General features: G+C 53.2%; 3 protein-coding genes across 3 annotated transcripts; all 3 read left to right on the top strand.

Annotated features, from left to right (window-relative positions):
• The first annotated feature begins 49 nt into the window (after positions 1–49).
• LOC130256662 (platelet glycoprotein V-like) lies at positions 50–6,447 on the top strand. Its single transcript, XM_056498479.1, has 2 exons — positions 50–1,240; positions 3,807–6,447. Exon 2 carries the CDS (start codon positions 3,833–3,835, stop codon positions 5,759–5,761), a length of 1,929 nt encoding a protein of 642 aa, XP_056354454.1. The 5' UTR covers positions 50–1,240; positions 3,807–3,832; the 3' UTR covers positions 5,762–6,447.
• A 6,194-nt stretch (positions 6,448–12,641) lies between these two features.
• On the top strand, positions 12,642–18,251 carry LOC130256658 (leucine-rich repeat-containing protein 15-like). Its single transcript, XM_056498473.1, has 3 exons — positions 12,642–12,838; positions 13,548–13,592; positions 15,123–18,251. The coding sequence occupies exon 3, from the start codon at positions 15,127–15,129 to the stop codon at positions 16,849–16,851; it is 1,725 nt and encodes a 574-aa protein (XP_056354448.1). The 5' UTR covers positions 12,642–12,838; positions 13,548–13,592; positions 15,123–15,126; the 3' UTR covers positions 16,852–18,251.
• A 984-nt stretch (positions 18,252–19,235) lies between these two features.
• Positions 19,236–22,096, top strand: LOC130256659 (carboxypeptidase N subunit 2-like). The gene is made up of 2 exons (XM_056498474.1): positions 19,236–19,406; positions 20,270–22,096. The coding sequence occupies exons 1-2, from the start codon at positions 19,395–19,397 to the stop codon at positions 21,896–21,898; spliced, it is 1,641 nt and encodes a 546-aa protein (XP_056354449.1). The 5' UTR covers positions 19,236–19,394; the 3' UTR covers positions 21,899–22,096.
• The last annotated feature ends 445 nt before the right edge of the window (positions 22,097–22,541 follow it).

Genomic DNA, 22,541 nt, shown 5'->3' with positions numbered 1-22,541 from the left:
TTTTGATTATTCTTTATAGAATTAGATCCAAAGCTTGTTGAAGAGCACAGGCTTAGTCCCTCTGATGTCATGGGTCTGTTGTTCAGCACCTCTATTTTTGCAGGTGAGGGTGGGAAGGGTGCCTGCTGTGTTGGTGTTCTGCAAGGGGATCACACTGACTGAGCCTCACCTGGTGGCTTATGAGAGCCATTCTAAAGCCAGACCTTGTACATGGGATAGCAACTTGTTTCCACCTTCAGTTATTCAGATGTTCCTTCTGTTTGGACACGTGGGAGGCATGATCTGAGCTGTCACCATTGTCACAGTTATCTTCAGAAAAATCTTGTGGAAATGAGGGCATCTTTTCTACCCTGTGTCTCACCTTCCATTGAAGCAGTCATTGGCAGAGCACATTATTTTAAACTTGAAGACAACATACTTAAAATACCCTTTTACTTAATGACAAAAACTTAGTCTTTCAATTTCAAGCTTCTGTGATTAAAACTTAGCTTTTCCCTTTCAGAATCTTACAGGTCTGTGTTAGGTTTTGTTGGCCTGTCACTCCAGAAGACTTTGAGGAAAAACAGAAACTAAATGTGTCAACCTTGGAATGCTTAGCCAAAGCATTAAGTAAAAAGCCCCTTTCATTCCTTACTGAAACTGCTTTGACTCAAATCCTGCAAGAAATTAAAACTCAGAGCAGCTTTGTAAAGGTATGAGCACTTGGCTTTAAATGGATGTGTCCACTCCTTCAAAACCTATGTAGCAGACCAGTGACAAATTTGAAATTTCTGTTCACATTTCACATTGAAATGTACATTTCTGACTTCACTCAGATTTGCTTTGGGTTGTCTGAAGCACATACTCAAATATCACTGCCAAAGAAGCAACAAGGGGGTTTTCTGCCATTGTGACTTAAAACTTTCTCTTGTTATGGCTTCAAGCCCTACTTTTGGAGTGATGTACAACCTGTGGAAGTTGATTGCTTGAACAATTGTATGCAAAAATCTGCTCTGAAGCTTCAAATATTGCTTGGCCTTTGTCCTGTCTCAGTAACTGGGCAAATACGGGTGAAAGTGTTATCTAGAGGATGCGTTTTGCTGTTGTACTTCCCATTTAAAGTGCAGTGTCATGGTGAAGCCTGATTGCCTGCTCTGCTCCTAGTAAGTTCCTTTAAAAGGCAGATAAGTTTCTAAGGTACAGCTCAAAATTCCTTTTTCATGCTTGTATGAGTTTAGGAACTTGCAAGACAATAAAAGAGGTAAGCACCACTCTAAGCAATAGATGTGCTCAGTGTTGTATAAAACTTAGTTCAAAACTGATTTGAGACTTCTAATATAGTAACAGTATTAATGTATTGCCTCTGGCATCCTTTTGTAGTCTTGAGAAATATTGAGAGGGCTGAAAGGGAAAGAGGCTGTAGACCAGACTTTGGTAAATTAACAGCCAGGTTGGTATCTTTTCTAGAATGCCAGGTGTCTCATGTGAGGGAGGGTTTGAGAGAATTTTGATGCATGGGAATGTATAATTATGATCTTTATTGTAGGTATTACTGTATTCTGTACTGTTAAAATCTTTAAATGTTCCTTCAAAAAATACTGTTAGCTCTACATGTTTGAGACCCATAGGCTTGTCCAGTTCTCGTGGCAGCGCTTACAACCTTCATATCTTGCAAAGAATTTCTACCATTTTGCTGTTTGCTTGTCAAAGCTAGTGCTTTCTAGCATTTCTGAGCATCTAAAATCTTCTTCTTGTATACTGTCTTATCTTTTGCTATAACACCAGGAAAACAGACATCACAAACCTACAGTCTAGTGTTAGACTGTTTCTGATTTTACAGAGAGGCTTGTAGTCATACCTTCCAAGGGACCTGTATTTGCAGTTTCTAACATAAACAAATTGGGGGTTTTCCCCTCCCTTTGGTTCTCTAGATCCTTGCTTCTCTCATCTAACTGAATCCTGTATTTCTTCTGTGGCTGTTGAGTTAAGTTTGTGCAGGTTGAGATGCCAGTCAGGGCTTGAAACAGAAATTTCTTAGTGTGTTTCTGGGTGTCGGGTTCTGCTTGTGGGGCTAGGTAGGATGAGGGACAGGCTGAGTTACAAATTTATTGGGGTAAAAGCATCACTGCTTATGAGAGTTTTGGGGTGGGGAGGATTGCTAGGAGGATGAGAATCTCTGAAAGATTCTTGTTTGACGTGTGAAAGACCTTTTGAAGATTGAAATGTGCTGTTTTTTGGTGAAGCATATGTCTCATTCAATGAGTTGTGAAAAGCCCTGAGATCTTGCTTTGTGGCACCATGTTTCTGGTCGTTGATAGCACTAAATGCCATGTCCTTCCCTTCCTGAGGGAGAGTTAGAGATTTTACCAGACTTCAATAATCTGAACCTAAATAAAATCTTATTTTTTTTAAGCACTCCCTTTTGCTCTTCTGTTTTTATTTTTGGTTTTTTTGGGTTTTTTTTTAATGCAGTAGCTGGTTTGGACATGTAGCTGTTTTGGGTCCACTGTGGTATGTTCTTGTCAGCAGTTTGGGTGCTGGAGAAGCTCTGCTGTCCTTCCTGATTTATCTTTAAGTGATGGGGGTTGTATCCACACTCTGTCTGTGGGGTTGGTATGGGAGAGCTTCATCCTTGCCCCTGAGAAAGCCTGTGGGGATGGAGCCTTCCTTTCCTCCATGTTCCTGCCAGAAGACTGGCATTGTGTCAGCTATCCCAGTATGTCTGTGGAAGTTGTGTCTGTGTAGCTATTCCAGCTGTCCCAGCTGCTGCTTTTTCTACTGCTCAGCCAGGTGCTTGACATCCAGGTTTCTGATATACTTGGACTTGTTGATTTCATTGAGGAAGTATTTCTAGACTGTGGTTTCTGTTTGACTTGCTCTTTTAAATATTACCATTTATACCTACAATGATTGCTTTCCTGTTTGTTTGGCAATGTATGCAACTTTCCAGCTTTGTGGTGTATTTCATGCAGATGTACCTTTATTGCTACAGCTTCCTATCTAATTTAATGCAATTCTTTCCTCTCATTTCACTCTACTTTTAATACCACTGGTATTGTGCTCAACTGTTGAAATGAGACTTGTTGGTTATCAGAGGCTCACTACTGTCTTGTGCCACATAGGGTCTTCTGTGTTATTTCAGGCTGTGTCAAAAATAGCCTGTTCCTTCTTGTGTGTTCCTGGGCTGTTCCAAGAAACCATCACTTGAAAATGCTGAAACAGGATTTAACTGGATGGTGCTGTTTTGCTTTTCACCACTTAAAGTACAGGACAACCTTTTTACCTCCATTGTGTATTTTTGCAGGCTAAACTTTATTTTTAAACCTCAGATAACTTACAATGGAAAAACACAGTGAGTGCAGGACCTTTTGATAATTTTTTAAAATATTTTTGGCATGTAATTTGGTATAATATACAAAACCTTGTCTAGTGGAAGATGTCCCTATCAGTTGGAAATAGATGATCCTTAAGGTCCCTTCCAACCCAAACCCTTCTGTGATTCTGTAATGCTTTTCTGTTCAAATAAATACATGTCTTTTGACTACTTAAGCATTTTATCATGATTTTTGTATACTTTGATTGTAGTTAACTGGTACAAATACAAACAAGGAGTACTTGATTTACAAAAGTTAATTTATCTGTACTTCTCAGTGTAAGTTGAGCACTTCAGAAATACTGGCAGGCAACAATAAAAGAGGTTTTGAAGTTTGCTTTCAAGCCAAGGGAAATTTTGCAATATTTGCGGGTTTCCAATATAATCACACAGCTTTGTGAGCTGCTAAGTTACCTGTGATCAAATCCTGATTCTCTCTTATCTCTTGTAACAGCTAATGTTTCTGGCACTTCAACAAGGATGTTGGTGTTCCGTTTGTCAGTGATGATCAAGCTTTTCTTCCAGTTGGATGCATCTATTTGTCCTGAGAATTGTGACTGCTCTTCAAAAAATGCCATTTATTGCTCTGGCCCCCACATAAGAGACCTGAAATTGTTAAATCTGCCTTGCAACATGACAGAAATTTACATAACAAATGCTAACATATCGTACCTGCAGGATGTGTTTGCTAGGATGGTGGAACTGCAGCATCTCATCCTGACTTCAAACAACATCGCTGTGGTTTCACCAATGGCTTTTAAAGGCTTGGGAAGGCTAAAAGTCCTCAAACTGCTAAATAATAAGCTGGTTGAGCTTCCTCCAGAAGCATTTGATGACATGGTGCAGCTTCAGCAACTGATCATTGAAAGTAACAGGTTGAAATCTATCGAGGAAAATCTGTTTGACAAGCTAGCTAGTTTGCAGGAGCTTTACTTGAACAAAAACCAACTAACAGCACTTCCCAATGATGTGATGAAGAAACTCACCAAACTCAGAGTACTGAATTTGTCAAGAAATTACTTAGCAGCACTGCCTAGAAATATATTTAGTGCATTAACCAGGCTTGAGAGGCTGATGCTGTATATTAATAGGCTGTCTTCAATAGAGTCTGGTATGTTTGATAGCCTGAAGGAGCTGCAGGAGCTTTTTCTGCATTCCAATAACATCCATTCCATTGCCCCCGATGCATTTCATTGTCTTCGTAAACTAAGAACCCTGACACTCTCCAGAAACAGGCTTCAAGTTTTGCCTTCTGGTCTTTTTTTGCACTTGCATGACCTGTCTAAACTGACCTTGTACAGGAACCCACTGAAGTCTCTTCCAGAAGTGTTGTTTGGAGAGATGAGGCATCTTGGTAGCCTATGGCTGTATCACACCAAGCTCTCAACAATACCAGACTTTGTGTTCAGTAACTTGACAAATTTAGAGCTTCTTGTGCTGAGTTTTAACCCAGAGCTTACAGTTCTTCCTAGGAATGTATTCAGTGGCCTGAATGAACTGCGGGGCCTTTCTCTCCATACAAGTAATATTTCCAATTTGCCAGAGGGAATCTTTCTGAGCCTTCAGAAACTGCAGAACATTTCCCTCTTTGATACAAGGCTTGAAGCTCTTCCTAGAAACCTCTTTAAAAATCTCAAGCACCTCCAGAAAGTTTACCTGAATAGTACTAACCTGCAGTCTCTTCCTGCAGACTTCTTTACTGCTTTACCTGAGCTGGAAGAAGTTGTCCTTGACAACAACCCTTGGAAATGCGATTGCCAAATTCTTGGCTTCCAAGAATGGCTCCAAAAGAGCACAACAATAGTTAAAAATGTGCAATCTCTAATGTGCCACAGCCCAATGGCACTGCAGAATATTTCTCTTGTGTCTCTAAGCATCGATGACCCAGAGTGCCTGCCAACCACAGCTATGACACACCAGACATTCAGCTCAACTTATTCCCAGACTTTGACATCTCCTGTGATGGAGCACTTCACATCATCTGGGGACAGTGCTGTAACAATGCTGTCCAACGTGGAAACCATCAGCACACCCACATCAATTCCTCCTGCAGCTCCAGGTTTTTCCTACTCCCATGTTGAAGATGTTGGACAACCTGGGTTACATTTCTCAGATGTTCCAGTTCAAACTTCTCCCAGCATCATAGCACGAACCAACAGTGTCAGAGGGACAGATTTAACTACTCTTGTCTGGTGGGATGAGTTTCCAGCCCGCAGCAGTGCTAAACCCTATTTTATTACCAGAGTTACTTATTGCCAACTACTCTTGTGTGTTCACAGTTTGATTTTAACACTCCAGACTGTAGTCATTGTGCTCAGTCTATATGTGATGGGTAACACCAGGCAACTCTTGCACTCCAGGAATTTTCCTGCTCAGCCTGTAGTTTTGATAAGAATATTAAGGAGATAGAGAAATCCAGCCCAAGAAAGAGCTGGAAGTATTTCTTTGGATGCTTTTTGAACATTTGAACAGTTAATATTTGATTCAGATCTGGATTACAAATCTTCATAGCAAAGACCATAAGGACCTTGTCTTTATAACATAATGGAAATGAGTTTTATGCACCCCACAGCATTTCCCAAGAGTGGCTGTAATCACTTGGTACAGCATGAACCCAGGGGGTGAGATGAAAGTATTTGTGGTCACCTCTACCTACATGTGTGTTGTGGGTTTCCTGCCTTGGAGTGCAGCCCTGTCCCTGCCAGAGTGTTCAATGCTCAGATGGAGTGCCATCAATAAAGGAACATGGCTTCTACTGTGCTTTAGAGACTGCCCAAAGCACTCCAAGACTATTATGCCCTGTACTGCCTGCAATCTTTTGTCCTCCTACGGAGAAAACAAGTGGTGTTTTTGGGAGGAGTTGCTGGGAAACAATGGGGATGTGTGCAGAATGGTGTGGTGTAAGTGTCTTAATTTTTGCTTTCTGTCCTCAGCCACTTTCCAGGACGTGGCATGAAGAAGGGGCACCAATTAAAGTAAACAGCGGAGGAAGATTCTGAGCTAGGAAGTATAATCTTGATGTATTTTATTGTTTGCTTGGAGGTTTTCTGGAAACTTGGTAAAGTTCAAGTAAACACTTTCATCCTTAAACTTTGGCCAGTGGTCTGACAAACAAGGTATTCCTGGCTGCATGATGCAGGGAATCTTGAAACCAGAGTACCAGGAGGATGCCCAGGACTGAGGATGGGCTCCACAGGAGTGGACTGGTTTGAGAGCTGGTCTTGGCTGAGCTGGGAGAGAGAAAAATGGTCTGTCCTGGGCTTGGCTAGCAAAACAGCAGCTTGCAGCTGAGGGGCAGGGAGCCTGCCTGAACTTAGAGCCACGAAGTGTCACCTCCATTTCAAAGTTGGCTGGGGAACGTACACAGCTTCAACTTGGAGTGTTCAGTCGCATATTCAGTCTTGCTATTTTTTACCTTATTATATACTGCTATTCCCTGACTTCAGTCCTTTCAAGTGTTGATGTGTAAAGGTGACTATTAGGCAATAGTGTGAGTTTTGGTCTTCATGCTAACATTGTATTAATATTATGAATTGTATGAATATTTTAGTTCATAAGTAGACTGGTGGCTGTCAGACTGCCTGTGCTTTAGTAGCTCTTGGCTTTAGCAATCAGTTCTCATCTACATTATGGGACTTTGTCCTTAAAACCTCTGATCGCCTAAAAACCTCTGGGTGTGGTTCCCTGGCTCCTTGGACCAGGGGCTCTCTACTCCAGGAGTAATTTTGTAACCTTACTGACTGTCACTGTTAGAGACTTTCCTGAATGGCCTTTAAATGTGCATAACAGACTTGAGGTAAAGAAAACATGCATTTCCTGCAGGTTTATGGTTGGTTCCCTGCTGTGTGTTACTCTAGGTAGTGAGGATAAATTGTGACTGCTCTATTTCAGGGTGCTCTGCTACTGGGCCTAAACTCTTCTTCCAGGCTGTGAAAAGAGAGAATGTGCTTCTATAGTGTTAAATGATCATTGTCTTGCCGGTGAGGTTTAACAAAATTTAGCAAACCTGGCTAAATGGGAGTTAGAGCCATTTCAGAAATGCAAATCACTGCAAGTGGAGCAAAGCAAACTGTGCCTGGAATCATAAACAGATGCTCCAGAATATTTATTGCAATATATTTGAGAGAAGCACAAAACCAACAGTGAGCTTTCTCAGTGGTGGTTCTGGGTGTTTGCATGTAGTGTTTAAGAACAGAGAGCTGTTACAAATTTAGGTTCTGTAATGACCACTTAGTGCTGTACCAGCTCCAGCGCTGTCACACGGTGCCACGCAGGCAGTGCTCGCAGCAGGAGATCACTATAGTCAGGACTGGGGAGGAAACGGCTCTACAAACCATGCTGGTGGCTGTTACCTCAGTGAAGGAAGTGTGCTCGGGCAGTTGGATGCACAGTGTCTGATTTCTAAGGAAAAGCACCTGTTTGCTCATGGTATGTGTCTGACACCTCGCTGTCCAACCCGCGGGCAGCAGGGCAGCACCACTGCCACCTTTCTGAGCCCTGCTCTGGCTGCCCCAGCCCTGCAGAGCAGCCAGCTGGGCCCCCACGCTGCTCCTTGGCTCCCAGTGCAGTCACTGAGCTCCAGCTCTGGCACAGGGCTCTGTACAGTCAAGTGCTGAGACGAGGATGATTCCTCTTCCCAGGATGATTCCACTTCACATGCTGTCATCGGGCTTTCCCCACGCTTGAGCCAGACGGGGGAAGTGAAGTCATCAGACAACAAAAGGCTGGAGCAATGAGTGCCTGGGGTGGTTTACTAACTTTTCCTCTGAGGTGTACTGTTTTGATCTGTCTCTGATTCATTGTTTCTTGCCCAGTGAAGCTCAGCCCTTCCTGAAAAACTCCCTGGCCCGATAAATCTAAGGATATCCTTACATATGCCCCATTTCTGTTTTTCCTGGAGAAGTGATAGTTGTCCAGGTCAGCATGATGCAGCTGTGGCATGCAGGAAGGCAACAGGCTGGTCCCCAGACCCTCTCTGGGCAGCCCTGCCTTGCTGCTGCATCAAAGCACCATTTATTTGTGTGCAAGGATTTTCTTCATCCCTGCAGTCCACACTCACATTATCTACTGCTCAGCCTTTGCCACCAGGCTGGGTGAGAACATGGTGGGCCGGAAGAACCTGGATGTATCCCTGATCCAGCGGGTCCCTGATATTGGGGAACAGGTGAATGCAAAGCACACCTGCATACAGTGGCTGAAGGGTTGGTTCCACTCTCTGGGCTCCTGATTGGAGTGCAGAGTTCTAGTTTACAGCCCTGCGTGTTATCCGGACCTCCAAGTCAAGGACCTGCTTCCAGGACCACATCCTGGCTGGGAGTTTTTGGGTATCACACCACTAGGTGCAGCTCTCTCCCTCCCTTCAAATGCTTGTTGCTGTAGTAGTTGCTCCTGTTCTCTCTGTTTAAGAAATCCTGGAGCAGTGGGAGCTGTGACCTACCCTGTGCCAAGCCAAGGGAGTATTCATTGTGTTTCCAGCTTGATGTCAGTACAAATGCCATTCTCCTTTGCTTGTTGGGATTTGAATCCAGAGAGTCCCCAAAGCACAGGGTGCTGGGGGGGAATTGAATGAGCTGCTGCCACAAACACTGACAGGTCTGCCTGTTCACAGCCACTGCAGCAAGCACTTCCAAGCCACCAGCACACACATCCTTTCCTTTTGTCCCTGGTATCCTGGTCCTTTCCATCCCTCCACCTCTGCCCTGTGAGATCAGGAACTGCAGGAGGGCCCTTGTTATTGCTTGAAGAGGGCAGTGAGCTTGGGCAGCTGCCTGTGAATTGTAATTCAGTCCTCCAATGCACAGCAGATTTTCCATGTTCTGATGTCAAAGAGAAGATGGGTGATGGCAGATGTGCCCCCAGCAGTGCTGCATGGTTCAGGAGTGCGTGCAGCTGCTGGCTGTGGGACAGGAGCCCTGGGAGCCTCTGCCTGACATTATGGAGCATTGGCTGTGTCTCCTCTAGGCCTCCAACCAGCATGGCTTGCCTGGGGCTGCTGATTTGGCAGCCCTGATATGGAGCATTTCCTAGGGATGTCAGAAGAGCAGGGAGGAGATGCAGCCCAAGGCACATTCCCACCAGATGAGGCTGGGGCCATGAGTGTTTACAGACTCATGGTGAGCAGAACACCTGGAGCTCCTGCTTTGTCCCAGCTGGGGAGTGGCAAACTAGGGAGGTGTTATGCCTCCATTTTTGTAGCCAAAATCTGGGTTTATACTCACCTGGGGGTGCTCGTGGGTGGATAAGCCCTGGTATAGTCTCTTACTTGGGCCAAGGGGGATGAGTCCCACTTCACTACAGGCTGGGAGCTTCTGTTCCAGCAGCACCCAGACCTATCCACCACTGGGCTCAGCCCTTGTGCAATTGCTGCTGTAGGACTGACATGCCAGGCTTCCAGCTGTGCCTTTCTGCATGGAAAAAGCTCAGGGCAGAGAGCCAGCGAAGGCTGGCAGCAGCTCTGCAGTTTGCTGTTCCCTCCTCTGCTGGCTTGTCCTGGGAAGAAATGAGGCCCCTTCCCCCTTGGTGTGTTGGGAAGAGGTCCCTGGGGCACTGCCAGAGGTAGCTTTACAGAGATGAAGCTGATCCAGGAAACATTTCTCAGTGTAGGAGCTCCATGCCATCACCTCCTGCTCCAGCTGCTCCTTCTCCCGTTCAGAGCGCGCATCGGACGAGCTCTTTCCGCTCCGGATTATCTCTGCAGGACTTGGCTGTGGCCCCACATTCCTTCCAGCCTAGCACTGCCCTGAGCCCGGGCCAAGCCCTGCTGCTGCTGCTCTCAGCCAGGGCTGAGCCTGGAGGAGACAGTTCTGCTGCTGGGCTGAACCCCACCAGAGCCTGAGACCCTGAATGCCATTCCTTGAGCTCCAGGAGGGCTGTGGTGGCCTGGTGCTGGGGCTTGGATGGAGGTTAGCCTGGTGGCCATCCCTGCTAACCATCCTCGATGGACCAAAGCTGTGCTGCTCCCTCCCTCAGCTCCCACTTTGCAGAAGCACTTTCCCAGGGAAGGCAGGGCATGTCCCCATCCCTTGGGGCAGATGACAGCATCATCTAGCCATGAGCAGTGAGGCCCTGGCCCTGCATTCCACAAACTGGGAGGGAAAATGTCACTATGGCTGGATCACTGGCCCTGTGGAGGAGTTCTCTCATTTGGGCTCCTCAAAGGATTAGGGTGGGTTGTGCTGAGGCAGGGGCTGCTGGTGCTTCTCTAAGGGTGGAGGTGCCCCCAGCACCAGTCCTTGAGGGACTAATTCCTCTTCCTTCACCCCTCAGCTATGGCTAGAACCTGTGGGTCCTGCTGCAGGGCTCAGGCCCAGAGGTGTTTCCCTGTGCTGGAACACGGGGAGGACTCCCTCTGTGGCCCCTAGCCCAGCCCTCCACCCTCCTCCTCTGCTTCAGCAGTGCTTGGCCTGGTGCCTGGGACCAGCTGGTCTCTGTGCTCACCAGGGGAGGGGGTTTTCATAGCAGGGTGGGCACTTTGCAGCAGGGCAGAGTAACTGGGGGTCCCAGCACTGCACTGTGGGGAGCAGCAGGCCATGGGCAGGTCCCATCCTGCCCAGGTGCCAGCTCAGGCAGGAGCTGGAGGTGTGCAGAGAGCAGGGGCTGAGGGGGGAGCTCAGCTGCATGGCGTGGGTGAGCATGCTCAGCTGCTTGGCAGATGAACAATGTGCTCTCCCAGCCAAGCCCACAAGCTGCTAATTTTAGCGATTACATGGATTTTTCCAAGCAGTCTCGAGTCCCTTGGTGATTCAGAGGCACTCAGCTTTGCTGCATCCGCCACCCTGGCCGTGGGGATGTGCTGGAGGTGTGCCAGCATGGACAGACAGACACGGGACTGTGCTGCTATCCTGTAGCAAGGCAGACAGCTCCAGCAACAAGTGACGCTGCTCCTCTGGGGCTCCACTGTCCCCTTGAAGGTGCAGGGATTCAATAGTGATTCCACACTGGCCAGGGCTTGGTCAGGGAGACTTCAGCCTCTGGCTGATGCAGCTGGAGGTGGGAAAGGTCCACCAGGCACTGCTGAACCTGGGGCTTTCCTGCAGCATGAGACCCACTCCACTCCATCCAGTGCCTTTTGAGTTCCTGGCTGTGTGGAGCAGCCTCTCCCTGCAAAATGCTCTTCTCACCCTCAGCCATATCCATTTGCCATCTCAGGAGCTGCCTCTCCCCTCCAGGTCTGTGGGGTGGGTACATGCTGCAGTCCCAAGCTCCCACATCCTCTGTTTCTCTCCCTTGTGAGTGGCCTGGGGCAGCCTCCCATGTGCTCACCTCCGGGAGTGGCTGCGGAAGTGGTTCAGGGGCGGGTGCCATTTGTTATTCAGTTCTGCTTTATTTTTAGCAATGTCTTGAAAATAATCATCTTTTCCGGCCAGAAGCCAGAGGCAGTTTCCTGAGGCCTGGGCAGAGGCAGATGAGTTTTTGTCAGGGCTGTTACCTGGACTGCTCTGAAACTTTGCATTGTGGTAGGGACAATAATCTGATGAGCCTCCTGTTGGGCCAGGGTGTTTGAGGTACCCACCATGGCATCCCTGTCTGCCTGGCCTGGGGCAGCACTGCTTGGCAAGAGGCGAGTCCAGCATTCCTCTGATGAGCTGGGCTGGGGCAGTGCTTTATCAGAAGTGCTGAGGTTTAGTTTCTGTGTTGCCTGGCTGAAAAGCTGTGAGCTTCTGGATGAGTCAGAGTGGGCAGAAGCCCAGCAGCACTGGCAGTGGGCAGACAGAGCCACGATAAGGCTGTGAAAAGGCTGTGAGAGCCCTGCTCTTGTGCCAGGGCTGCAGGGAGCAGGCAGCTCCCATGCCCAGTGCCTGACCTCCAGCTCCAGTGGTTCTGGGAAACTGCTGTGTCACTAGAGTGAACTAGGACACTTGGTGGGTGGTGTTTTCAAAATGCCCATCCTCTGTGCCCAAATGCCTGGATGTTGCCCCAGAAGCATGGCCAGGGGTAGTTTCAGGTTCTGCACTCACTTTCCAGCCAGAGAGGGGTCCGTGGCCATCCAGCATGTCCTGTGGCAGACGGGCCTCACATGAGATCTGACGCTGTGACGGCTGTGGCCTCAGCTGAGGTCCCACTCCCTACCATGTTCCCACGATCCCTGTCTCCCTCCTTTGAGACTCTCTGGGAACTCTGCTCTCCGTCTCTGCAGTTTGCTGTTTGTCCTGCTCTGGTCCCTTCTCTGAAGAGAGCAGCTGTCCCTTCCACTGCCCTGCACACTCCCACCCCTCACAGCATGACACATTTCCTCCCCCTTCTGCAGCAGCAGCCCCACGCTGCTCCCATCCTGAGCCCTCGTCAGTGCCACCCGGAACCCGAGCAGAGGCTGTGGCTGGGACGGGATTAGGGGCAGTCAGGGAAGTCCCAGCTGCCCTGTGCTTAGCCAGGGACTGCAGTGGCTCTCCAGGAAGCCCAAAGGGGCCACACACGCTGACTCTCCTCAGCTGCTTCCTCTGGAATATCCGTTCCCGGTAGCTCCTGGACTGGGACTGCCCGGAGGAGGTGGGCGAGGTGGGGAGACCTGGGCTGGGTGATGGGACCCAAGGCACCCCAGAGCACTGGAGGGGGCAGGGGAGGGGTGGCAGCAGGTGCCCCTGAACAAGTCAATGGATGCTTTCCAAACACCCCTGGGTACCAGGCTCCATCACCTGTGTGCCAGAGCTGCTGAGGGGGCAGAGCAGGGGCAGCCACTGGGAGACAGCTGTTGTGCTGCTTTGGGGTTGCAGGGATGCCTGCAGCGGGGGTTCCTCAGTGCCAAGGTGTTCCTCATGGCTCGTGGGCAATGCTCTGGCTTACTGGGAGCTCTCTGAAGCAGCCTGGCCCTTGGCTGGCACCCACACAGCTGCTGACTTGGCACGGTGCTCCCTTCCTGGTGGTGCTGGTTGTGGTGCCCCCAGGTGCTCGTGGGTTTGTGGCCCGTTGGCATCTGTGGCTGTGGGGGCAATGAGAGCTGTGACTTGGGCAGGGTCAGTGTGCCAGGGGTCTGTTCACAGGGCCCTCTGCTTGTCTCCTTACAAGAGAACTGGGGTTCAGGAGGGGGAAACCCAAAATTCCATCCTTGAGATGCGTGCTCTGCTGAGGAAATGGGAGTTGGAAGCACTCTGCTCCAGTGCTTTCCCTAACCCCGCCACTGCCCCTGTGCTGATTCATTGATTTGGACGGGTTATATACTGGGAGGGGAAGAATGAACCACACTCTGCTCTCTCGCCAGCACGGAGCTGTGCTCGCTCGGTGCTCGTGGCTGCAGGACACTCGGGTAAGTCTCCTTCTCCTGCTGCCCCTGTGAGTGGACACAGATTCCAGGGACTCCCAGGGCAGCTCTGAGGGTTGGTGGTGGAGTGGTGGGATCTGCATGTTCAGCACCTTTTTATTTGATGGAGATGTTTATCTTGCAAGGGTTCTCTGAAAAAGTGAGACCACTTAGATGCTGTGGGAGCTGAAAGAGTTTCATAGGCAATGTATCCGGGACAATGATCAACAGAGAAAATTAAGGGGGGCAAAGTAATATTTTGGGGGGAGCAGTGGGATGCTGAGGGGCTGAGCAGCAGAGAATGTTCAGCCTCTTTGTCTGTAAGACTTTTGTCCCTAGAAGAAAAAGAGAGATCAATAGTTTCCAGCTGCCTTTCCTGAAGGTTGCTCCAGTGTGGGTGCTCTCACTGCTGCCTTAGCAGGGAGTGACATGAGCAGGGCTTTTGATGTGCCGAGCTTTTGGGGAAGTTTATAAATGTCTTGCTATAAACAAAGCTGTTCTTGGATGCAGATTGTTTCCACATGTGAAACATAAACTATGCTGGCTTATGGAGGGTTCCTCCCTCCCTGCCTGAGCTCAAGAGTGTTCCCTGGGGGCTGGGCAGGGAGGAGGGCAGGGCTGTGCCCCAGCAGCCTGGGTGCCAGCTGGGCCACTGGCAGCCCTGTGCTGCCTGACTCTCCTGTCTGGCTGAGCTGTGCTCAGAGCAGGAGGAGTTGCTGGTTTTCTCTGTCACTTGTGCCACATGAAGCTGTTAATGGGGGCCTGCTCCATGCCAGCCTGGCACAAGGCTGCTTCTTTATTTGAGGGAGGGAGGAGAGGGTGTCTGTGTATCTGTGCTCATGGGGTAATGGAGAACTTTGCTGGGCACCACTGCTGGAACCAGCCTGTATACACGTGCCCACACCAGACACCCCACTCATGGCAAAAATAGGCCAGGCTGAGACTCCTGCTGGGGATGGGGGGAGCACAGGGCCAGCCTGTGCCCAGCCCGTGCTGGAGAGTGGGCAAGGGTCCTGTTGACCCAGGCTCCTGAGGATGCTAAAGCATCCCTAGGCTCTGCTCTTGGCTTTCCAACAGGAGCTCAGAGCCAGGAGAGTGCTTGGGGTGCTGGGGCAATGCTGGGACCCACTGCAGGTGCTGTGAGCCAACTCTGGTGAAGGTCTGGGCTCTTTGGTGGTGCTGGGGGGCCAGTGCTGCTGGTAGCAGCTCGCCACACTCTGTAAAAGAGGAAACCACACTCCAGGCTGCCAGAGGAGCCAAGAGAGCTGGGACGCCAGGGATGCCACTAATAGCTGTGGTGTGGCAGCCAGGCACTGTGGCCTCCAGCTCTGTCTTGTTCTGAGCTCCTGCCTAGGCTGAGCCAAACCTTGCCTGCCCCAAGCCTTCCTTGCCTATCCTTCTCTGCCTCATTGCCATGCCGGGAGCAGGATGGCCACAGCCTCAGTGGCTTTTTCCAGGGGGAAAGCAGCACCCATCCCTGACAGTGGCTCTGGGAAATCGCAGGGGTTGAACCCCCTTCCTATGTTTTTTCTGCAGGCCAATGGAGCAGGGAGGCTGGCAGCGGTGGCTGCTGCTGCTTGTGGGCATCCAGCTGGCCAGTAGCCAGTGCCCAGAGCAGTGCAAGTGCGTCCGCAGCGCCCAGGTGGAGTGCTCTGGCGCCAACATCACCGCGGTCCCCAGCCCCATCCCTGCCAACGCCATGACCCTGCAGATCATCAACACGCGCATCGCCGAGCTGGGCGCCGCCGCCTTCGGCAACGCCTCCCTGCTGATCGGGCTGCGCGTGGAGAAGAACGCCCTGTCACGCATCAGCCCCGCGGCCTTCCAGAACCTGCCCGACCTGCGCTACCTCAGCCTGGCCAGCAACAGGCTGCAGGAGCTCCCTGTGCAGGTCTTCGAGCCTCTGGACAAGCTGGAGTCTCTGCTCCTCTCCAGCAACCAGATCCTCCAGGTTGAGCCTTCCCACTTCGCCCATCTGAGCAACCTCAAGGAGCTGCAGCTGCACGGGAACGACCTGAAGGAGCTGCAGGAGGGGGTGTTTGACCAGCTGACCAGCCTCACCAAGCTCAACCTGGCCAGGAACAACATCGACCGCCTGCCGCCCCGGGCCTTCGAGCGGCTGGCGCGGCTGCAGGTGCTGCGGCTCTACGAGAACCGGCTCCGGCACATCCCGGCGGGCGCCTTTGATGGGCTGCCGGAGCTGCAGGAGCTGGGGCTGCACCAGAACCAGCTGGAGACGCTGTCCCCGGAGCTCTTTGTGCACAACACCAACCTGCAGAAGCTCTACCTTTCCAACAACCTCCTCACCACTCTGCCGAGCGGCGTCTTCTTGCCCCTGCACGCTCTCGCCAAGATCACCCTGCACGCCAACCGCCTGCGGGACATCTCCCCCGGCGCCTTTGGGCCCATGCCCAACCTGCAGGAGCTCTGGCTTTACGACAACGAGCTTTCCACCCTCCCCACTGCCGTCTTCAGCAACCTCACCCAGCTGCAGCTCCTGGTTCTCAGCAAGAACCGGCTGCGGTCGGTGGCACCGGGGGCGTTCCAGGGCTTGGGGGAGCTGCTGGAGCTGTCGCTGCACTTCAACGCCCTGCGCCGCCTGGATGCCCGGGCGCTGGAGGGGCTGCCCAAGCTGCAGAACATCTCTCTGCACCACAACCAGCTGCAGGCGCTGCCACGGGGCCTGTTTGGATCCACCCCTGGGCTGCAGCACCTGCAGCTGCACTCCAACGCCCTGGAGTACCTGCCTGCCGGCATCTTCTCCCCGCTGACGGTCCTGCGAGAGGTGAGGCTGCACAACAACTCCTGGCGCTGTGACAAGGGCATCCTGCCCCTGCAGGGCTGGCTGGAGAAGAACCCTCACAAGGTGGGTGAGATACCCCCGCTGTGTGCCCAGCCTCCCGCCCTGCAGGGCGTCCCCATCGCCGGGCTGCCGAAGGACCAATTCCTCAACCCCCAGCCCCCCACTGCTGCTTCCCATCCCAGCACCCTGCTCCCTGCTGACACCTCTGAGGCAGCATCACCAGAAGATGCCTGGAAGGAGCCCTCCACGGGGCTGCCAGCCTCCCCACAGGAGGAGGAGAAGAAGGAGGAGGAGGAGAGGGGGCAGTGGGGGCTGACACGCCTGCAGAGTGGGGTGGTGATAGCAGTCATCGTGCTGGTGTGTGCGGCCCTGCTGGCTGCTCTGGTGGCACTGGTGGTCTATGGCTGTAGGAAGAAGAGCCATGTTGAGCTCATGAGGATGAAGGCTCCAAATGAAGCCTGAGTATCTGGCAGACCCTGAGGGCAGAGGTTCTTGTGGGGTCAAAGGACATGACAGTGGCTCTGCATCAGCTGCCCTTGCTGACTGGGATGGGACAACATCACTGTATGTGCTGTGTGTACCACTGTCCTGCTCTGCTTTGCCCTGCCCCTGCTCTGCAGCAGAGCCTCCCCACCGAGTCACCTCCCATGGCTCCCCACTATCCCCAGCCCTTCCTGCCCCCAGTGCAGCCTCTGTGCTCCTTCTCTGCCCTGTCCAGCAGCTGAGGTGTGGGATGCAGAAAGGGACCCTCGAGCCAGGAGCCACGGCCTGGCCATGATGGTGCTTTACCCCAAATAAGAGGAATTCCCCATCCTTCACCTTGCATCGTTCCCTGCAGTGCTGCTGCCCTCACCACCTTCCCCACCTCCTGCCCCACGTGCCTCCCCCCTGCCCCTGCCTGGGCAGGCAGTGTGGGCTGGGCCAGGAGCCGAGCGAGCACCTTCGCCCCGGGAGAGCTGCATGTCCTCAGCTGCTCCATCACTCACCAGTGCCTGGGCAGGGCTCCCTGCAGGGCTGGGTTGTGCCAGGCTGGCACACCCCAAGTGTCTCAGCTGCGTCCCAGTTGCCCTCCCTGCCTGCAGGCAGGGCAGGCCAGAGCACAGCCAGCACCGTCTGCTGCTCCCTGCATCTGCCTGCTTCCCTTCTCCAGCTAGCAGAGCCATGGGACAGTGTGCTGGCACTGGGGATGGGCAGGAGCAGCCCCCCAGCCCTCTCTGCATGCTGCTGCTGACCCTGCTGGTGCTGTGCCCCTGCCTAAGCCCCACAGAGTGCCAGGGACTTGCACTGGCCCCACTGTGAGGGTAGAGAAGTGGGGCACTCATTTCCTCAGCACCCTCCACCAGCTAGTGAGAACCCTGGTACTGCACTGCTTGACAAAGCTTCTTCATCCTTTTCTTATTCCCTTGAGTGCCTTCCTGTGTGTGCCTGGTGCCCCTGCCTGGTGGCAGCCCTTGCCTGGGGGGATGCTGGCAGCACAGAGTGCAGGGGTCAGCGAGTGCTGGCTGCTCTGCAGTTTGCAGATGGGTGTCATGCCATCCCCCCCAGCACCTGTATCCAGCTCCTTCTCCAGCTGCAGTGTGACCATGGGGGGGTCAGCTCACCTCCCTGTGTGCTGCAGTGGCACCAGGCTGCCTGAGGACTGCTGCTGTGGGACAAGGTGTGTGTTTGGTGTCTACCCTGTAGTGCTGGCTGCTCACAGCACCTCAGTAGCCAGTGCTGGCACAAGCAGCTCCAGGCTGGTGCACGTGATGGGTCACTCCTCTGGGCCGAGTCCTGCATGGTAACAGGAGACACAGGACTGTCACGGGGCTGTTGGGTGCTGATGTGTGACCTTTTCATTAAAGTGCCATTGTCCACTCCAAGTGCCAAGAGCTGTTTATTCAATCCTTTGTGGTGAGCAGCAGGGGTATGGCCCAGCAGGGACAGGGGCTGCACTTGATTTCCACTGCTCAGAGATTTTTACAGTGTTGAGGAAATGGGTTGGTGAGGCTGGGAGAGGATTAGTGGGCTGTGTTTGCAGAGCCCTTGCTGGTCCCTGGACTCCAGCCTGGGATGATGGACCCAGGAGAGCTAAGCCATACAACAGCAGTGGGTGGGCTTTTGGAGAGTGAGACCTCAGCGAGCTGCTCGATGGAGATGCTGACTGTCTCCTGCACAGTCCACTGCTGGTGTGGTGGGGAGCTTGCTTGGCTTCCTTCAGAGCTGGCAGCCACTGGATTTTGTGAGTTGTGTTTTTCCATGTGTCACCATCTGCTTCATTAGACTGACTGAGTACAGTGAAGTACAGTGAGTACAGGCTCCTCTTGCCCCTGGGGGTGCCTCCATGGCTGCTGCCAGCCCAGCCTGTGCCAACTCAGGCCCTTGCAATGCAGCTTTTATGGTAGTGTGTTCTGCTCCTCTGGGCAGGTTGAAACTCCTTAGGAGTTCAGCTGATTCATGGGTCCCTCGCCATCCCACTGCTGGCTGGGATGCAAAACCCCTGGTGACCAGCATGGTGATCCCACAGTGGTCCCCTTCCCATTGAATCATAAGGTTGGAAAAAACCTCTAACATCATGTTCAACCTTCATCTGCCTTGCTGTGCTGCACCTGGTTTCTTCTCTTATAGCAGAGATATTTTGAGCACCATTTCCCAGTGAGATTTAATAAAGTCCTGGGGTTCTCTTAGGGGGCTTCTGGAAGCAATATGCTGACCTTGGTGTGGGACTGGAGCCACCACAGCAGCAGCCTGCCACCATCCCTGCAGAACCAGAAGCCCACTTCCTTGCCAGGATGCTCACAGGCAGCTGCCTCTGGCCTCACCTCAGTTCCTCCGAGGCCGGGTTATTTTTCAGAGTGCTCCAAGGACACGGGTTGTTGTTGCCGATAAGCAGCGAGGGGCAGCTCCGCCCCAGCAGGAACAGCTTGTCCCTGCCTTCGGCTGCCTTCCCATCCGCCCAGAAAACACTGCCCCATCTCGGCAAGCGGCACTCCCGCAAACCTGCCGGGTCTGGCCACCATCCCGTGATGCCACACTTGGTAAGTGGTGCCCACACTGCTTGGGTAGTTTGGGGGCCTGGGACGGGTGGGAGCCGCTGCTGGCTCTGGTGAACACAAGCGAGATGGAGGAAAGGAAATGCCAAGCCCAGCGCTGCTCTCAAGTGCCGGTGTGAGTCCAGGAGAGCTCCACTGATGTGGGGAGTCTGTAGGGGGGCATTGTTGTGGGGTGGGCAGTATCCCCCACCACAAGTATCCCAACTAGGGAGGGACTGGCAGAGGTCTGGAGGCCACCGCCCCAAAAAGTGCTTCTGCGGGCTGGGAATAGACATTTGATCAGGCTGAATATTCCTCAGCAAGTTGGGTGCTCCTCTGATTCCTTGTGAGAGGCAACTAGAAATATGAGTGGTGGAGGCCACTCCTATTGCCAGTAAGCTCAGAGCAGCCCTGCAGGGTTGTCCCCATCACCCAGTGTGTGCAGCACAGCCCTGTATTTCACATATTCTCCTGCCCTAGAACCTAGCTTTGTGCCTGTGGAGACATCTGATGAGGGTACAGGCTCCCCCAAGACTTCCATGGACCCACACAGGTCCCACCTCAGCAGCAGAATGTGGTTGCTTGCCATCTTTGGTGAGGGTGGCATCACCCCACTTGTCACAGGGTGGGCTGGGGCACAGAGCAAAAACCCTGGGGAGACACTGGGGAGGGAAGTGCTCCCTGTTCCAGCAGTGGGTGTGCTGGGGAGGTGCTGGCAGCAGGGCTGGAGGGATGCCCCATGGCCAGGGCAGCTGCCTGTGCTGGTGGTGTCTCAGAGATTGATCCTGCTGCATTTCTGGCTGCAGAACCCCCATCCCCAGCAGTGCCTGTCTGTGGGTGCATGGGGTGAGGCTTGGTTCCTTCTCCAGTGCAGGCTGGTGATCTACGTGTTGCTGGGGCTGGGGTCCCTGCTGGTGGGGGCACTGTCCCCATCCTGCCCCCCTACCTGCCAGTGCTATGACACCTCAAAAGTCTTCTGCTCAAGTGAAAGAATGCGGGAGATCCCGGAGGGCCTGCCAGGAAGTGCCACCCACCTATTCTTCGTGGAGACAGCCCTGAGCAGCATCCACAGAGGGAACTTGAGTCCCAGCACCACCCTCACCAAGCTGGTCTTCATCAATAACAACATCCAGGAGCTGGAGGCTGGTGCCTTTCAGGGGCTGCCCAGCCTGACCGAGCTGGAGGTGTCAGGCAGCCCCTTGCTAGCCATCAGCCTTGGGGTGCTGGCAGGGCTGACCAGCCTCAGCAAGCTCTCCCTCAATACCAACGCCATCCGCACCCTGCAGCCAGGGCTCTTCACCGGCTCTTGCAGCCTGCAGGACCTGAGCTTGTCGGGGAACAGGATCGAGGCACTGCCCCCCGGCATTTTCCGCCCGCTGCGGCGGCTCCAGGCTCTGGACCTCTCACAGAATGCTCTGGCTGAGCTGCCCGATGGGCTGCTGGCCCCACTTGTCGCCCTTCGTGTCCTCAAGCTCAGTGACAACCTGCTGGCACAGGTGCCTTCTGGTGCTTTCAGGGCACTTGGCCAGCTAACTGAGCTGCACCTGGATGGCAACCGGCTGGAGGAGCTGCCCTCCGGCATCTTCTCCGGGCTGGGCGGGCTGCGGCGGCTGCAGCTGCAGCACAACTCCCTGGCCAGCCTGGCCCCCGACATCTTCACAGGCCTCCTCAACCTCACTGTCCTCAGCCTGGAGGGCAACAGCCTGGCCACCGTGCCTGCCATCCTGTTCGCTGGCACCCCTGTCCTCCTCCACCTCTCGCTGGCTCGCAACCAGCTGGAGACGCTGCCGCAGGAGCTCTTCGCTAACCTGTCAGTGCTGGAAACCCTGGCGCTCTCACACAATGCCATGGGTCACCTGCCCGCTGGGGTTTTCCAGGGGCTGGCAGGGCTGACAGAGCTGCAGCTGAGCCACAACAACCTGTCCAGCCTGCCGGCGGGGCTGCTGGCCGAGCTGCCCCTCCTCACCGCCCTGCTGCTGGACCACAACCGCCTGCCCCGCCTGCCCCCGGGGCTCTTCGATGACAACGAGGAGCTGGTGCGTGTGGGGCTGTCTGACAACCCCTGGCTCTGTGACTGCCGCCTCTCCTACCTCCTGAACTGGCTCCAGAGCTTTGCCGAGCCCCTCATCCACGGCCAAGCCTTCTGTGCCGGTCCAGCTGCTCTCCAGGGCCAACCCCTGCTGGATGTGTCCCGCGGGCAGCTGCAGTGCCCGGGAGCGCACGGTGTGCCCCCAGAGAAAGGCTGGGACACAGATGCTCCGGGGCAGTGCACCTACACCAGCCCCGAGGGCGCCGTGAGCGTGGCCTGCAATGCCACGTCGTGCCAGCGGCTCAGCCTCCGCCTGCCTGCCCCGGGGCAGCAGCGGGGCTCGGGGCCGGCCGGGTACCGGGGCGCCTGGGTGCTGCGCTCCCGCTGCGGCACCCTGCGGGTCAGTGTCCTCGTCACAGCACAGAGCGGCAACGACACCATGTCACCAGCTGTCCCCACGGTGCCCTAGAGCTTGGGCAGGCATCTGCTTCTGCTCTGGCAACCTCTGAACCAGCCTGGGAAACAAACAGCTCTCCTCCTCGCTCTGCTACCGCTGCCATGGTCACCAGCTGTCTCCGAGCTCTCCGCAGCAGCTGGCCTGGCGGTATTTATCCTCTCAGCTATGTGTTTTCTGTGTATTTCAAATATAATTAAAATTTATCTATTATTTCTGTGCTACTAGTTCCCATGGCAGAGAGAGGAATCATTCTGTTGCCCCCAGCACTGTCTGTGTGTCTGGGAGAGGCAGTGAAGGTCGATGTGGTACACTGCGATCTTGTCAGGAGCTGTGCATGGTGTGGCACAGGTGGGTGCCTGGTGGTGAGTAGGTGCCACTCTGTCATGTTCACGGGTGTGCTCATGTCTGCCTGCTGCAGCCACCTTCCCTTGGAGGGAAGAGAGGCCCAGCTGCAGCCTGGCAAAACCTCAGGACACGCATTTGTGTTGCCAAGGGAGGCTTGGGTGATTGCTGCTGATTGCCCAGCAAGGGGCATGAGTTGCCTGGCTGCAGGGTGAGCTCCAGCCCAGGTGTGCACAGGCAGGTTCCCCCCACCCTGTCAGGGCTTGGTCTGCAGCCCTGCAGCCTGAAAACTGAACGTGGCAAGTTTCACATA

This window comes from Oenanthe melanoleuca, chromosome 9 (assembly GCF_029582105.1).
Source record: "Oenanthe melanoleuca isolate GR-GAL-2019-014 chromosome 9, OMel1.0, whole genome shotgun sequence".
Lineage (NCBI taxonomy): Eukaryota > Metazoa > Chordata > Aves > Passeriformes > Muscicapidae > Oenanthe > Oenanthe melanoleuca.
The sequence above is the reverse complement of the archived record's forward strand: the minus strand, read 5'-3'. Positions and strand labels throughout refer to the sequence as shown.